Here is an 18672-nt window from a genome sequence, read left to right as displayed (position 1 = left end):
CTAAGACTATTATAATCACCTGTTTTTTAATTCCACATAAGTTCCCGTCTCTTTGATACTCCTGCATGTCTATTCATTTTCCAAGTCAACACCATATGGTCACTCTCTCCAACTGGTGGGAGAGACATCAACTCAGTTATTATCAACTCTTCTGATGCTATAACCAAATCCAAAACTTTTGAACCTCTTGTTCCCTCTGTTACATGTTGCCTAAGACATTTGTCCCTCAAGAATAAATTCCAATACAAGTCTGCAAGATTCCCTGACTAAATTGAATGAGACTATAATAGATTTGGTATGAAGGTCAGCAATAACAAGACAAATACAATGAAAATAGGCAGAAGCATTGAAAATATCAACTGCATTGTGAATGAGAACCTATAGCACAAGTAAAACATTTCAGCTACCTAGGCACAATCTTTAGTGAAGATGGTAAATTAAATATGGAAATAGACAACAGAATCCACAAAGTTGGTATGGTAAGAAGTCAACTGAATAAATTTATATGGAACAAGAGAGAAATTAGTCAAAACACTAAATTAGCTGTATACAAGACAGTGTTCAAACCAATTTTAACTTATGGATCTGAGAGCTGGGTCAGAAGTAAAACACTTGACCAAAGACTAGAGACCGCAGATATGAGAGTCCTGAGAAAGATTAGGGGCATGAAAAGATGGTGTCAATGGCAATATCATAATATTTAAAAATGAGGATATTATGAAAGATATTGCAGCATCGAGGAATGCATTAGCAGAGCTAATCTCAGGTGGTATGGTTACTTAAACAGAATGGAAGAGGGAAGATTAGCAAAACAAGTGTTCTCTGCCAGGTTGTAGAATAAAGACCGAGAGGAAGACCAAGGTATAGGTGGATTGATACAGTACAAAGTGCCTTAGAAGACAGAAATATAAGATCTGATAATATTGGAGTCTTGACAGGTAACAGACCGATTTGGAGGAAAATTGTAGATAGGAAGTTAGTAATGATGTAACTTTTTCATGTAATACTATCATATCCTATACATCCCTTGAGGGTATACTAGCATTTGATGATGATGATGATGATGAAAGAACGACAATGGGAAGATGATATTATTGATAGTTAGTAGAATGGTATAACTGATGGCATAATGCAGAGGATATAATTAAGAATATAATATAGAAAATATAACTGAGGTATTCAAAGAGCAAGTCATCATAGTATTTTATTCTCATAAGCATGTTATCATGAGAAGTGTGATATCATATGGAGTATATGATAGAATTGAGCAAGGACAGATAGTGAGTGAGAAGGAATGATATGAGGATTTAAATAAACTTCATGTTAATAGAGCAGTAGGACTAGATGCATCACTGTGGTCTTAATGGAGTGTTTCAGTGGGTTAATGACTTGCAACAGATCCTCCAAAGGAGTATAAAGAAGGTAAAATTCTTGCATTTCACAGAGGAGATGACAAAATTGAGGATCTGAATTATAGGCCAAGCAGCATGTCTAGAATGATGAAGGCATTGGAGAGATTGGTGAAGGCTCAGATTCAGAAATGTGTTGACAATAACAATAAATTGTTGATAATAAGAGCATGAATAAAATTAAATACTTGTCTACTCACATAGTCGAATCAGATCCTCATTTAAACCACAACATCTACAATGGAAGTCAAGCTACGAGTTCAATGTGGTGAAGTGTAAGATTTTGTAATAGCATTTTTAAATTTGGCAGGAAGGAATGGGATACAGGATATACAGCTGGTGGGAAATATTGAGGGTAGTGGGAAAATGAGAAATCTGGGAAAGGTGGTGGACAGGGATGCTAAGTATATTGATTATATTGCAAAAACTGTGAAGACTTCACAACAGATATCATGGGACAACTATTTCAATGATAAAGTGGTTACTGTGCACAAATCTAGTAATCTGGTTTTCAAAGGATGATGATGATACATTAGAGTAGAGGTCGCAAACTGGCGGCCCACAGGCCGGATATGGCCTGCAAAGGCTTCATATTTGGCCCACAAATTTAATGATTTCTTTTCTAAAAATTAATGTTTCTAACATCCTGTCGGGATTAAAACAGAAAAAATTCAAACTTTTAAATGTTTTATGACAGCTTTAAACAAAAGTAAAACTTATTACTACAATTCTTTGTACCATGTTTCTACCATCAAATGTTGGCAACACTGAATGGAAGTTACTTGTCAAGCAGCCATTTTAATCCATGTGATTTCAGGTTTCTGGATCAAAATAGAATTTTAAAAAAGGACTCATAGATAAAAATCTTTATTTTTGTAAGTCAAAATGATGTATTTAAATAATTTTCTTAAAGTATGAATAAAATGTAATTGAACTTATATTTTCTAAACTTGTTATATTTTTAACATTTAAAAGTAAAAATGGTTATAAATTTAAAATTTACATGGTGGTGTAACTGTTTACATAAGTCATAAAGGCCTGACAACAAAAGGGCCATTGTTAGAGCCTTTCTTTTTTTTTAGTTTATGTTTAAGTTCACAGAATAATATTGAATATGGCCCATTTCTGATATACATCCAATTGACTGGCCCTTTACTGTGTTTGAGTTTCAAACCCCTGCATTAGAGGGTTCCAGAGAAGAATGACTAAGGCAGTGTCAGATCTTTGGAATGCTATTTATAGAGCCTTATAAACAGGAAGAGGAGGAAGATGATATGATTGAGACATAAGTTGGTAAGGGGTTTGTTATCCAATTAATGCAGAAGAAATTTTTGATAGAAGTGGGGAAGAGCAAGAGGACATCCCAGAAAGTTCTATTAGGAACATGTGAGCAAAGGATAATAAGTAAGTTCTTTACATGGAGAGTGGTTGGCAAGTGGAATGCAATGTCGGAGAGTGTGGGGAGTGAAAAAATGGTCGAGTTAAAGGCATAGTTTTATTAGTTTTGTTTGTGACAGTGAGGATCTAATAATTGGCAAAAAATATTTAATATAAACGTTATTTAAGTATGAGATATTTTCCTTTTGGATTTATTAGTAGGAAAACTGCACACTCACAATGCCTAGTGGTATCATCCTTAACTAGATAGCGTACACACACACCGAGCACACCGAGTTCAGATTCCAGTTATTTTTGAGTACCCCTTAGTATAACACAATTAAGTTCATATATTACTGCTTTCCGCCATCAATTTTCTTTCAAATTAATCTGTTATATTTCAAGTCTCAAATAATCAGATCTTAAATTTCAGTTTTGTAAGGCATTATTACCTGCATCAAACCACCTGTATCTGAGTCTTGAGTTTTTTTTTCTTCTTTGAATTGCTTCAAGAGGGATAATTTCAGAGTTGATAAATAAATTACAATATTTTTTTGGGGGGGGGGGGTATATCCTTTAATTTAAGAGCAGATCAGGCATTTATCCAGAATCCTATGTTTGAACAATCTTAAATATAGCTGAGTTTGAGCTTTCTGTATGCATGAAAAAAAATAAAAAAGATATGCTATCACTTATTTTTTGTTTGTTTGTTCAGAGGTCAGCCTGATTGTGATACTATGAAAGTCTAGTATTTTATTGTTTGCAACTTACCATTTCACTTCAGGGGTAGGAACACCAGTTAACAATGCTTCCAGTTTATTTGGATAGTCAGCTATGGCTTCTACAAGTTCAAGGGGTTTTACAAAAATTGGAGGTTCTAAAGAAAAGAATAACAATACTTACCAAAAATATAACACTCAGTTTCTTACGCTATTTCTTAATATAAAGTTGAGACAACCTCTTTCAATTAACCATCACTTGCTTTATGTAACATTAAAAATAAGTAATTTGTCATAAGTAGGCCTGCATACAAATGAATATCATCAAATCATAAACTATCTAAAATACTTAATACTTAAAATAAATACCTAATTTTTCATTTTTATTATTAATATTATTATTATTATTAAGATAGGCAATCCATGCAGTCAAAAGACTCATTGTGGGAGACCAACTCTATCCATTAACAAAATATCTATCATACATCTCCTTAAACTTATTCACTGTTAGGACACTTACAACTGCTGCTGGGAATCCACTCCATTCATTCAGCACTCTGCAAGAAAAGAACCTAGTCTACACATCCTTACTAACCACACTCTTAGACAGCTTCCAATTGTGACCCCTTGTTTTTCCCAGACTTCCCATGTATTGAAAAATTTCTTCTGTGTCAATCTTATAGAATCCCTTTAGTAACTTATAATATTCTATCATATCTCCTCTCTTCTGCATGTTAGCTAAACTCTGCAATCTCAAAGGGAACATTCCACACACCTGTCACCAGCTTGGTCGCTCATCTCTGAATCTTCTCCATCACTTGTTAATCCACAAGCAATGCAGGTGACCAAATCTGTACGCTGTAGTCAACATGTGGCCAAATCATAGACTTATAAAGAGGAATAATAACCTCCCTATCTTTACTTGTCAATATGCTCTTCAGCATCCAAGTAATCTTCTGAGCTATTTTGCCAACTCTTGCAGTATGTCCTCTGAATTTCAAATCTCTATCCACCCTTAGATCCCTACCCTCATCAATTTCTTATAAACTAGTACCATCACTATGATACGAAGTGTGTAATCTTTTCATCCCGAAGTGCATTATCTTACATTTTACAACATTGAATTGACAACCATTGTCCTCTTCTCATACTGTAAATTTATTTTAATCATCTTGTAAGATAACTACATCACCTTTATCAACTATTGCCCTCCCTAGTTTTGAATCATAGTCAAACAACCGAATGTCTCCCTTCAAATGTTCTGCTATATCATTAATATACAAATTAAAGAGTAGTGGTCCTAGTAAAGAGCCCTGGGGCACTCCAATTAGTCACCCTCATCCACCTTGATTCCACTCCATCATACACCACCCTCTAATGTCTGTCTATCAACCACCACCTATTCATGCCACCAGCTTCATATCCATTCCCATTTGATCCAACTTATGTAATAGTTTTCCATGCAATTTTCTGTCAGATGCCTTTGCAAAGTCCAGCAGTATCACAGTGTAGCCATTTCCTTTATCCAATTTTGCAGTCACCTTATTATAAAATATGAATAAATCACTGAGGCAGGACATACCTTTTACAAAGCCATGCTGCTCCTTATGAAGTATCATATTCCTATCCATCCATCCTGAATTTTACTTTTAATAAACTTTTCCAATACTTTAACCACCACTCCAGAGATACTAATTTTTCTGTAATTTGCTACTTCTGTCTTGGAGCCACCTGTATGTAATGAAACTATATTACCCCTCTTTCCACTCCCTTGGAACCCTGCCAAAACTGAGACTTAAATTGAACAACTTCATCAGAGGCACTGCCTTAGATTTTAGCTTACATTTTACAACAATGAATTGACAACCATTGTCCTCTGCTCACACTGCCAATTTATTTTAATCATCTTGTAAGATAACTTGCACACTTGTAAAATAACACTTGCACATTTTTTGTAGCACACAAGCAGACTGTCCAGGCCCACAGCTGTATTCACATTGATATTTCTCAATATACTGAGAACCTCCAGTTTATCTACCTCAATGCTCACATGAGTCTCTGTCACCTCACTAACTGCAAAGTCGCTACTGGGATGATATATCTTTGCGAAGTGATCACTTATTAACTGAACTATTTCTTCTGCTTCTGTCACTTTCCTATCATCAGCACTGAGTAAAGTTAACTTACCATAATCATTCTTTCTCTTATTTGCTACATAGTGAAAACTTTTTGGCTCCTGCTTAGCTAATTTTCTCTTGAAATCTGATTTAGCCTTCCTTACCATGCTAGTTACCCTTCTTGTTTGTGATTTATACTGTTCATGGGCATGCTGATCACCTCGATGTTTATATTTCTTTCACAGTAATTTCTTTTTTTTTTTTTGCAGTGCTGTTTTATATTGCTAGTTACCATTTAATCTCTATTTGGTTTATCCTCTTGAAACTGGGTATGCACTCTGATACTACCTTGCTCAAATAATCCCTGACTGCTTTCTATGCATTAATGACATTCATTCCATGCAGTTTCTTATATTGTGAAACTGCCCTAAGTTATAATTATTATTATTATTATTATTATGTGACACCTCCAGGCAGTCCAAAGACTCATTGAGGGAGGACATCTACTCTACAACTCTCTTTCTCCACTATTCATCCACCAACTATAACTAACCACAACTACACCAATGGCATCTACTGCCCACCACCACTAGTATTTTCAGCGAAAAACATTCATGCCTATGGTGGACGAATCCGCAGCATTTTAGCTGGAGAACAGATATGCTAACCACTCGATCAACCAGGCCAGCAAACAATTTGGATGAGTCTTTGGACTCCTACAAAGACTCATCTTTGGGCTGTTAGAACTTGGGCACCTATAACTCCCAATCTCCACCACTCAGTCCACCAACTACTGCGAACCACAACTACCATCACCATCTACAGCCCACCACTAGTATTTTCACAGACAATCACAAACATCCATGCCCAAGGTGGGATTCAAACCTGCAGCCTTTTAGCTGGGGAGCAGATACACTAAGTTGATGGCATGGTTGAGTGCTTCAACAGTAATGGTAAGACAGTGGGTGAAAGTGGCGATGAGTTAGTGATGTTGATTGGTAAGACGGCATGCATGGATGGTGGCCAGTTAGCAGTAGTAAGCAATAAGAGAACAAGCAGGGAGTTAGTGATGGTGAGTGGTAGGACTATAGAAGTGGAAGGCAGCATTGATAGAGTTCATTCACCCAAAAATTGTTGGAATAAGTGAAACATGGTTAAACGAAGATGACATTCTCACAGGAATAGAGATGGAGGGATATGTAGGTCTTTCGTGAAGACAGACAAAGCAGAAATGGAGGAGGAGTGTTGAGTTGTGCCCATCTAGGTAGAGATACAAGGAGAAAATACTTACAGTGGTTTTGAAGTAGTATGGTGTGACATGGAGGTGGATAAGATGAAATGTTTAGTAGGGGGTTGCTATAGATCTGGCAATGTGGAAGGCAGTGAGAAGGAAATGTTTAGACAAACTGCTCTGGCTAATAAGAAAAGAGTGATCATTATGGGCAATTTAAATTATGGTAAAATAGGGAATAGAGACAGCATCAGAGAATGAATTTCTTGAGTTTTTAAGGAATAACTACCTTAAACAGTAGGTAACACTGGTTGCACATGGACTGAGAGTCTTGGATTTGATTATCTCATTAGAAGATATTGTTATAAATGAAGTGTCACATTATCCTCCTTTTGGTGAAACTGACCATGAAGTGATCACTTGGATGGTTTCCAGCCATATCAGGACTCTTGTGAGAAAGGGTTATATGGAGAACTATGAGGTGGGTGATTATGGCAAACTCAGGAGGCAGCATGCAGTGATATCATGGAATGAGGAACTGCATGGGAAGGAAATCAATGCTGCTTGGTTTCTATTCTAGTAAGGAAAAGAAAACTGAATCCAAGATTGTCTGTTGTAAACTTAAAGAGAGACTTGGCAGACAGTAAAATTAATGTTTCTGACATGACAGTTCATCGAAGATTGTTGAAAGCAGGGAGTGTCATATTCTCAGATGAGAGCCATTTCTTTGTCCAAGGAGAGTGAGTACCTTATGTTTGCTCAGTAGCTGAGAAGACTTCTCCCACCCACCTTCAAAAAGTTCAAAAACATCCAGCTAAAAGGATGTTCTGATGTTGTTTTACACATGGCAGTCAAGGATCATTTGTGCTTGTTGACAGTATGATGAAAAGTGACTATTACATAAAAATATTGGAGAAAAGAGTGGTCCTACAGATCCAGAAAGAAAATGTACTTATCTTCCAACAGGATCTTGTTCCATGCCACACTTCAAATAAAAAGTAAAAGAGGTTCCTCAAAAATCACAACATACAATTGCTTCAGTGTCCAGATAACTCTCCTGATATTAATCCAATAGAAAATTTGTGGGCCATAGTGAAAAAGAGATTTAGAAAATTAATTGTGATACAAAGGATAACTTAATACAAGCCATTATAAAAGTATGGTTTTGAGATGCAGAAATAAGTAAAATGTGCTGTAGGTTGGTAGAGTCTATGCCTAAGCAAATTAATGAACTTATTAGAGAGAGGAGCATATATAAATTATTAGGTAAAGTTGGAGTTTAATTTTTGCACTTTTTTTTTGCAAAATTAAAATTTTTCTTTAAAATGTGAGTGTTCAGATTAATTTCTTCACTACTGTATGAGAAGTAGAGCAGATGTTGTAACCTTGCAAGAGGACTTGAATAAACTTTCTGAATGGGTGAGCATGTGGGGATGTCAATTTAATGTTGCAATGTGTAAGGTTTTAAAATTTGGGAAGCAAAGATGGGATGCAGAGTATAGGATAGTTGGAGGAGATGAAAGAAGATTTTAGAGTAGATGAAGGAGATGAAAGATCTGGGGTGATGGTGGATAGGGGCTTAAAATTTTGTGGACATTTTGCTAAAATTGTGAGTACAACATAGTGGATTATGGTAATGATGCAGAGAACACTGACGTGTAGAAGTAAGAATGTTTCAATTCCATTGTACAAGGCTTTGATCAGGCCACATATGGATTACTGTGCACAGATTTGGTCACTAGGTTTCCAAAAAGGTAATGAGATGTTCGAGAGGATTCAGAGACGATTGACTATGTTGGTTTATGGTGTCTGAAATGTGAAATATGAGAAGCAGATTGAGAGAATGCAAATTACAGAGCCTAGTGGATAGAAGGAAGAGGGGAGACATGACTGAGACATATAAGTTGGTAAGGGGTAATTATCAGATTAATGTAGATGAGATTTTTCATCAAATATCTGGAGACAGGGAGAGAAAACTAGAGACCATCCCTGAAAGCTGCATAAAGTGAGTGTGAGCAAAGGGGTGTGAAGTAGATTTTTTGCATGAAGAGTGGTGAGTGCAGGGACAGTGAATGCATTTAAGTCGAGGTATGATGATCTGTGCATGCGAGAGTGGGTGTTGTACACGGTGAGGCTCTTGACTTCATGGAGGTCTGTTGATAATAATGATAATAATAATAATAATAATTCTATTTCTAGATTTTTCAAATGTGTTTGTACAGATTACCCATAATGAAAATTATGCTTAAACTGTAACAAATGGGGGTAGATAGTACACTAGTGGATTAACAGAGAGAGAGAGAGAGAGAGAGAGAGACAGCTATCATACGATGTATATGGAAGAGTAGTGTCTGTCTGAAAGCAAAAGGATGACAAATAGTTACTGCAAGTGTATGATCAACTGGTATTCAACCTACACGTAAAGGATATTGTTAATGATTTGGAGGAAGGTATTCAGTTTTTGCTGGTATTGTTCCTCCCTTCAAAAGGACAAGAGTGTGGATTATTAAGAAGGGATGTCATTTCAATGGTTAAATGTCAGCTATCAAAGGAAAGGAAGTAAATCAAAAATTCATCTTTATTTTGAAATTTAATTAAAAGTTTTGAAATAGATCTAAGAGATTATGGGAATACAATTTTCAAAATTGAAATCATCTTGGTATAGCACTTTCTGTGCAGAAGTCCATATGCTTGCTGCATGACAGATTTGAATTGTTGGTTTTCAACAGAAACAAGCAAGAACCTTAAGTGAGCAGGAAGCCTCTTTTCTATAATCCCATTAAGAAATCCTATATGAGAAAATAAAATTGTATTTTGCATTTATCATTGAACTTGGGCAAGCTGAAACCATTAAACAGGGGTATCATACTCTTAACTGTGTTTATTGACTAGATGGTTTGTACATTTGCAGGAACAAAATCTGAGTTTCCAGAAGAAAAAAAGCCTTGTGACAAATCCAAGCATCATCTGAAAAGGCCCAGAAAATATTTCTTTGTATTCTGTTAGAATACCAACCACCAGGTCTTTCTAACCAAAAGGCATTCTTCCAAGTGGGCTAAAAAAAGCATGCAGTCTCAATGCTGATACTAAGTGCAGCTTCAATGAATTTAAGGAAAGGATAAGTTGTGTTATCCTTTCTTTAAATTCATTGAGAAGGAAGAACAGAACTCATTGATAATGAGTTCATTGATAAATTGGGCGCTCGTGAGTCAAGCTTGGCGGACATGTGTAAGAAGAGCTCCAGATTGAGATAAGTTATTCTTGGAATAATTAAATATGTATGAGTATTTGTTTGAGTAAGAGCTGCTGTAAAAGTTGTGCACTACCATTATTATTAGTGTGGGGGATTTTGTTTTGCTTAAACTTAATTACGAATTCGTTATTATTAGACCTTAGAGTAGTAACCGGCAAAGGAAACATGGCAGCAGCTTTGTCATTCCATGACTTTAACTTGGACTTCAATCGCTTCGTTAAGTGTGAGGTGTGTTATATGTATTCTTTTGATTACATAAATGATTTGTGGATGTTTAGGGCAGATAGAAGGAGGGTGTGTGCAAAGTGTGACTTGAACGAGGAATTGATGAATGCTAACATGAAATTGATAACAGAAAGTGTTAGTAGCGACAATATAGCAGGTAAAATGAGTGCACGTTCGAAAGAGAAGGATGGTGAGAAAGGAGGCGAACAAATGTTAAAAAATCAGTAAAAAAGAAAATGAGTGATCTGAAAACTGTAATGGATGTTTCAAAGGACGAAAGTGAAGCGAGAGTGGCAGAAAGGAATGAAAGTGAGAGAATGAATGAAACCGGAAATGGCATGATATAGGAATAGAAAGTGGAAAAAACCGAAAGAATGAATGATAGCGAAAGTTGGACGCATGTTAAACCGAAGGTACGGAAAGACAGAAGGATGAATGAGAGTGAAAGTGAGAAGAGGGGGTCGAGAGTTAGAAAATTAGAAAGATGAATTGGATTGGATGAGGCAAGAGATGAAATAGATGCAGAATGAAATTAAGAAAATTCGAGTAAAAACTATTAAAACAAATCTTGATGGCATAAAAGAGTTAACGAAAGATGAGCAAGTGGTGTTGTATGGCGACTCCATTATTAAAGGTATGCTGGAGGATAGGATGCATAAGGTATGTTTTATAGGTGGTAAAATGAGTAGAGTGATTGAGGCATTGGATATGAGGAGGGAGTGAGCAAAGGAATTGATAGTTTTAATAGGAATGAATGATTTGACAGAGGACAAACAGCATGTTAGAATGGATATCAGGAGGGTGCTTAGAAGGAGAAAAAAAGAATAATGTGACAGGAAGGGTAGTGAGTGTGTTGCCTAGGTATGACTGTGGTGAGATGAGGCAGAGAGCAAGGATTATGAATGATATGCTGGCTGAAATGTGTGAAGATATGGGAGTACAGTTTGTTAATGTATGGAATGAGTTTGAAGGATGAAGTGAACTGTATGGGAGCGATGGACTGCATTTGAACGGCTATGGTGTGAGTTGCTTAGAGAGACTGCTGCTGGAAGGTAGACAAGTGAGTAGAGAGAATGAATCAGATCAAGTGGGAAGTGATGTGGAAGAGCAGGAGAGTAAGATTGGAGAGATTGAAGAAGTGGTGGTTATGAATGGGGAAGTGAATAGTATGAGTATAGAAAATGAGAGAATGATGTTCAAGAGGAGCAGGGAAACTGGGAGGCTCAGGGTGGACAGTGGTACTCAGTGTGAGCAAGGTAGATGCTCCAAGAGGAGGTTAGAGCTTGTGTAGACAGGAAAGGAATGGGATGACCTGGGATCGAGAGAAAACAGTTGGAATTGGGGAGGGCTCTAGAAGCAATGGGCAGAAAGGAAAATGGCCCCAGTCGAGCATGGAGAGAGAGATGACATCGAGTGAGTGGTACCAGTGGAACTAGCTGTAGATCCAGAAATGAGCTGTTGTGTTTGTATACAAATGCGAGAAGTATAAGAAACATAGCAGATGAAATGGTTGCACTAATTGCGTCTGTTCACCCAAAGATTGTCGGAATAAGTGAGATATGGTTAGAAGAGGACGAAGTCCTTACAGGAATAGAGATGGAAGGGTATGATGTGTTACGTGAGGATAGAAGGGATAAAAAGGGAGGGTGAGTGCTATTGATGATAGAGAAAGAGTGATAGTGGTTTTGAGACAGTATGGTGAGATAGAGGTGAATGGAATCAAATACTTGGTTGGATGTTGTTATAGACCAGGTAATGTGGATGGTGGTGATAATGAAATGTATAAACAAATTAGCCAAGCAAATAAGAAAAGGGTGAGCATTATGGGTGATTTTATTATGGCAATATAGACTGGAATGATGAGAAAGAAACTGGAAGTAAAGAAAATGAGTTTCTTGAGTTTTTGAGGGGATAACTACCTCAGACAGTATGTAACAGGGCACATGAGGATTGAGGGTCTTGGATTTCATCATCTCATCAGAGGATATAATTATAAATGAAAAAAGGGTATATGTGGAACTACAAGGTGGGGGATGATTATGAAGAGCTGAGGAGACAGCTTGTGGGTGTGGAGTTAGCTGGAAAAGAAATAGATGCAGTTTAGGGGGATTTTCAAAAACTATCTAGTAGATGCAATGTCTAAATGTATTCCAAGGGTGAGAAGGTTAAATAAGGTAGGTGTGAGATGGATGAATAAAGAGATTAAGCATGCAATACAGAGAAAGAGGGCATTGTGGAGGAAGCATAAGAGAAGTGGAAATAACCAATTCCATGAGGTCTACAAAGACCAGGCAAGGAGGGCGACTTGGTTGGTCAGGGTAGCTAAAGAGAGGTATGAACAGCAGTTAGCTAATGAAGCCAAAAAGAATCCTAAGGAGTTCTTTCGATATGTAGATAGCAAAAGAAAGAAAGAATGATTATGGAAGGATGACATTGATTGGAGTAAATGGTATAAAGACAGCCGTTGCAGAGTGGGTGGTAGAGATATTTAATGAGCAGTTCATAAAGGTCTTTCAATCTTGTGAATGTGACTTCATGAAGAGATTGAGAGCAGTTGATGATGGGAAGGAGAGACTGACTGTAAGTGAGCAAGAGGTGTATGGGGAGTTGAGTAAACTAGATGTTAATAAGGTTGCGGAACTCGATAATATATCACCACGTATTCTGAAGGAATGTGCCACGGAAGTTGACACCTGCCTTGAGATATTTTTTTAATACGAGCCTTGCACTCAGTCAAGTTACGGATCCAGAGATGGGTTGATAATTGGTATTATCTTTGATGAACAGCATGGATTTGCTAAAGGGAGGTCATGTTTTAGTAATCTACTTACTTATTACAATAAAGTGACTGCTTCCTTGGCCAGAGGAGAAGGATACACAGTAATATACTTGGATTTCGCAAAGGCTTTTGATAGAGTACCTCATGATAAGTTGCCAGTCAAACTAGGGCAGATGGGGTTCGATATTAGACTAGTGCATTGGATTGGAGACTGGCTATCTGATAGATATCAACAAGTTGTGTATGGGGGAGTGATATCCAGGAAAAAGAAAGTCATTAGTGGAGTGCATCAGTGGTCTGTTTAAGGACCATTGCTGTTTAACTTGTATATTAATGATATTAGTGAAGATTTGGATGGAGATATTCAGCTGTTTGCAGATGATGCAAAGTTGGGACAAACCATGAATGAAGAGTAGTGAAGATGTTGTGGCCTTGCAAGAAGACTTGAATAAATTGAGTGATTGGGCAAGCAAATGGGGATGCGAGTTCAATGTTGCAAAATGTAAGGTTTTAAAATTTGGAAAACAAAGATGGGATGCAGAATTTATGCTTGGTGAGGATATATTGTTGGAGGTGGAGGAAATAAGAGATCTGGGGGTGATAGTGGATAACGACCTGAAATTTAGGGGACACATAGCCAAAATTGTGAAGACAACACAAAGGCTTCTGGGAATGATGCAGAGGATACTGATGTGTAGAAGTAGGGAGATTCTTGTTCCATTGTATAAGGCTTTGATTAGGCCACACATGGACTATTGTGCCCAGATTTGGTCACCTGGTTTTCAGAATGATGAAGAGATGTTGGAAAGGTTCCAAAGGCGACTGACTAAGGTAGTTTCTGACCTCTGGAATGCCGAGTATGAGGAAAGATGTAATCTGCAGAGTCTGGTAGACAGGAGGAAGAGGGGAGATATGATAGAGATCTGCAAGTTGGTAAAGGGTTGTTATAGGATTAATGCTGGAGAAGTTCTACATAAAATAGTGGGAGATAGGGGAAAACCAGAGGTCATCCCTGGAAACTGTATAAAGAGGATGTGAGTAAGGGAGTGAGAGGAAGGTTTTTTTCATGCAGAGTTGTGAATGATTGGAATGCCTTGCCTGAGAGTCTGGTGTCTGCAAGGAGTTTGAGTGTGTTTAAGACACAGTATGATGAGCTATGTGTGTGTGTGTGATAAAAGGACCTTCCAGATGAGTCTTTGACTCCATGAGGTCTTACGGTAATAATAATAATAATAATAACAATAAGACATGATTATTGGTGACTGATTAATAAAATACAAAATGGTATTCTTACGATTTACAACAACAGGTGCCGAACTTCTTGTTTCTCCTTCATCATTGGCTGCAATTATGGTATATTTTCCTGCATCTTCAGGTTTCACTTTATCAAATAAAACTGCAACATCCCCGCTAGGTTCTTTTGATAACTTTATACGAAGAGTTGGCTTTATTTCACCACCATCTTTTATCCTGTATAGAAAAATAAAAAGAATACATAAAAATACTCAAAAAAAGAATTATGACTTTGTGCTACAATCCAAATCCACAAGCACAATTCACACACACACACACACACACACACACACACACACACACACACACACACACACACACACACACACACACACACACACACAGACTCTATTATTATTATTATTATTATTATTATTATTAACACCAGACCAAGAACCCAAGAACCAAGAACCAGTAATAGAGAAAATTAAAAAATATAAACATAAATGGATGGAACACGTTCAAAGAATGAAAACAGAAAGATTACCAAAACAACTTAAAGTACAAGCCATTAGGAAAAAGAAAACCAGGACGTCCTCTTAAACGATTCAACGATGACTGGTGAACGGACGTGCTATCGGAGAGCTCCTGAGAGATTTGTGTTTTTTGTTGATTTATTGATGTTTTGGATTCAATTTAATGAACTTAAGTGTGTAATTTTGGTATATTATTGGAGCTTTATTAGCGTGGTTAGTGTACTAAAGTGTTTTATAACATAATCTATGTTTGGAAGTCGCCGCTAGATGAATTCGTAATGTGTAGTGTTCGTGCAAGCTCCAGATAAGATAAGTATCATTTTCAGTTATCGATACAAATTACTTAATATTGTGTAGTTTTGTTTTGTTTGCCTTGCGTATTTTAGTGCATCTATTTTTGGTGTGTTATAACGTATAATTTCACAAAACACGTTGCAAATAAGTATGGCAACTGTGCGAAGGAAAATGGCGGCCAGTAATGAAGGTTCGCCATCGTTATCAAAGAACGGTAGCATAAAAGAAATGAGTCAGTGTACTGTGAAATATATGCTTTGCGGAGTGCGGTCGGAGTGTGGTTAGATGATAATAAAGGATTGAATGTGTGCAGAAAATGTAGGGAGAATGAGGAATTCAAGTGTATTTCAGATCATGAGTGTGATATTTTTGTCAACCTTCAGAATGAAGGAAATAGGGATATGACAAGAAACGGCAAGGTTGTACATGAAAATTGTGAGAGTGTGAATGTAGAAAGTGTGAATGATAGTATAAATGGTTTCTCAGAGAACAAAAAAGATGAGATAGATGCATTGAGTGAGATCTCGTTGTTGAATAGTGCAATAGAAAGAGCAAAACAGCAGCTAGAGTGCATGAACAAAAGTAGACTGAATGAACCAACCAATAATAAAAGGTATGACAGGAAAAATAGACGTATGAATGTGAACATGAACAAAATGAAGGATAGAGTGCTGTATGGAGACTCGTTAGTACGAGGTGTGTTAGTAGAGGATTTGACAAAATCGTACCAACCTGGTGCGACCATAAAGGACGTAACTGAGTCTATTAGAGAGCAAAAGGAAAGGGTGAAAGAAATGATTGTTGTGGCAGGTACAAATGATTTGAAAGGAGATAAAATGGAAATGATAGAAGACCTGAATGAATTGTTTGAGGTAGCAAAAGAAAAGAGTGAGAAAGTTAGAATGATTAGTCTTTTGCCACGGTATGACAGTGAAATGTTTAAAAGGAGGGCTATAATTGCGAATGACTTTATGCGTGGGTTATGTATGACGAGTAGTGTGGAATTTGTGGATGCGTGGAGTGAGTTTGATGGGCGAAAGGATCTACATAAGATGGATGGCTTGCATTTGAATGGTTACGGTGTAAGAAGACTTGAGAAAGTGTTGTTGAATGTAGTGGATGTGCAAATTCAGGGAAACTAGATTTGTTAAGGGGGGGAGTAGAGATACAGTCCTTATGGAGGCAGTTGAATGTAAGAATGAATATAATATGCCAGAGCAAATAAGGACAACAAATCTGAGTGGGATAGTTAATATAAGGCATCAAGGTAGGGTTGGGGCTAATGGGGGTCTTAAATTCATGTACACTAATACTAGGAGTATTAGGAACAAGAAGGAAGAGTTTTTGGCCATGGTTGGCACTTCCAGACCACAGGTTATTGGTATTAGTGAATCATGGCTGACTGTAGACGATATAGCTAGTGGGATTGAATGTGATGGATATAGTGTGTTCAGGAATGACAGGGAAAATAAAATGGGGGGGTTAGTATTGTTGATGATAGCTGATGAGCTGCAGCCAAGGAGAATAGAAGTTGAATTGCAGAATAGAGAGAGCATATCTGAGTCCATTTGGTGTGAGATTGTGACTAGCAGAACTAAATATACAATTGGGTGCTGCTATAGACCAGGTGATGGAAAAAAAGATGGTGGTGACAGTATGCACAAGCAAATAGAAGAAATGGGTGGAAGGAGGGTGATTATTATGGGAGATTTCAACTATGGTCGCATTCATTGGAGTGAGGAGAGGACACACGGGAGGAAGGAACTGGATTTTATGCGGTTATTAAGGGATAACTATCTGCGACAGCATGTAATGGAAAATACTAGGGGTCAGAGAGTGCTTGACCTAGTAATAACATCTGAGGATTTGGCTGTAACAAATATGACCACATTGCCACCAATCGGTGGGAGTGATCATAGGGTCTTAACTTGGGAGGTGGCTAAAGGTGTAGAATTTTCAATTAAGACAGGGTACATGTGGAATTATCGGGCTGGAAAGTATGACAAGCTTAGGAGTTTGATTGGTTCAGCGCCATGGCATGTACAACTGCAAGGAGTAGAAGTCGATAGTGCATGGGAGGTAGTTAAGAAGTGCTTGCATGAAGCAATGGCTGACTGTATACCTAGAGTCCGAATAATAAATCAAGTAGGGGTTAAATGGATGAATAACACCATTAAGCTTGAGTTGCAAAAAAAGAAACAACTATGGAGGGAATTTAAGGAGAAGGGTGACCGGCAGGCACATGAACGGTATAAAGTGCAGGCCAGAAGGGTGACGAGTGTGGTAAGAAAAGCAAAAAAGGATTACGAAAGAACATTGGCCATGCAGGCTAAAGAGAATCCTAAACAGTTTTTTAGATATGTAGCAAGTAAAAGGAAAAATGTACATGGCAGATTGATTTTAAAGAATGCCGATGGTAGGGAGGTAACTGAATCAGTTGAGATAGTTGAGTTACTGAGTGAGCACTTTGCAAAAGTATATCATCCAGGTGGTGACATTGCAGAAACGAATAAACCAGTAGATTATACGGGAATTGTGGTTAATGAAGTGGAGGTGAGTAGTCTATTGCATAACCTCAATGTCAATACATCTGTGGGATTGGATGGTATACCAGCTTGTGTTGTACGAGAAGCAGCTAAAGAATTGTCAGTACCCTTGACCATTTTGTTTAATTTGAGTCTCGGGTCTGGGTTAGTCCCGAGCGGGTGGAAAGAGGGGAAAATAGTTCCACTGCATAAAGGTGGTTCCAAGATTGCTGTTGTAAATTACCGACCGATTAGCATATCAGGAATCATTGTCAAGGTCTTAGAGAAATTAGTCAAGAAAAGAATACAGGATTGGATAGATGAAAATGGGATATTGTATGGGGGACAACATGGTTTTGTGAAGGGTAGATCATGCCTCAGTAACTTGCTCACGTTTTATAACACAGTGACGGCTGAACTGGATAGGGGTAATGGGTTTACAGTGATACTACTGGACCTTGCCAAGGCCTTTGATAGGATACCACATGGAACCCTAATCAGTAAACTGGAGCAGATGGGTATAGATATAGGGTTGGTGAGATGGATAAGAGGGTGGTTGAAGGAGAGATATCAAAGAGTGGTTTATTCAGGAGTGGAGTCTAAAAGACGTCTTGTGACTAGTGGAGTGCCACATGCCTCTGTTCTTGGACCACTGCTTTTCAATTTGTTCATCAATGATATTGGAAAGGATCTGAGAGGAAGTGTTCACTTGTTTGCTGATGATGCAAAGTTGGGTAGAGCAATTGTGAGTGCACAGGATGTCAAAATTTTACAGGATGATTTGGATAGTTTGGAGGACTGGGCTAGGAAAAATGGATGTCAATTTAATGTGGCAAAGTGTAAGGTTATGCACTTTGGGGTGAAAAGAATAGCAGCAGTATATCGCATTGGTGGAACCATACTCCAGGAGATTGATGAGGCCAGGGATTTGGGAGTGTTGGTGGATAGGGAGTTGAAGTTTCGGGGGCACATTG

General features: G+C 37.6%; 1 protein-coding gene across 1 annotated transcript in view; it reads right to left on the bottom strand.

The window, feature by feature from the left end:
- Positions 1 to 18672, bottom strand: part of LOC150109564 (protein Obscurin-like) — a 1271613-nt gene that overhangs the window by 384944 nt on the left and 867997 nt on the right. Inside the window, exons 65-66 of the mRNA XM_090402667.1 lie at positions 14405 to 14580; positions 3558 to 3663 (exon numbers count right to left, since the gene is read on the bottom strand). Coding sequence (XP_090258793.1) covers positions 3558 to 3663; positions 14405 to 14580 — 282 coding nt within the window. The remainder of the gene's footprint in view (positions 1 to 3557; positions 3664 to 14404; positions 14581 to 18672) is intronic.

This window comes from Typopeltis vanoorti, chromosome 2 (genome assembly GCF_054136105.1).
Source record: "Typopeltis vanoorti isolate ZY-2024b chromosome 2, IOZ_Tvanoo_1.0, whole genome shotgun sequence".
Lineage (NCBI taxonomy): Eukaryota > Metazoa > Arthropoda > Arachnida > Uropygi > Thelyphonidae > Typopeltis > Typopeltis vanoorti.
The sequence above is the reverse complement of the archived record's forward strand: the minus strand, read 5'-3'. Positions and strand labels throughout refer to the sequence as shown.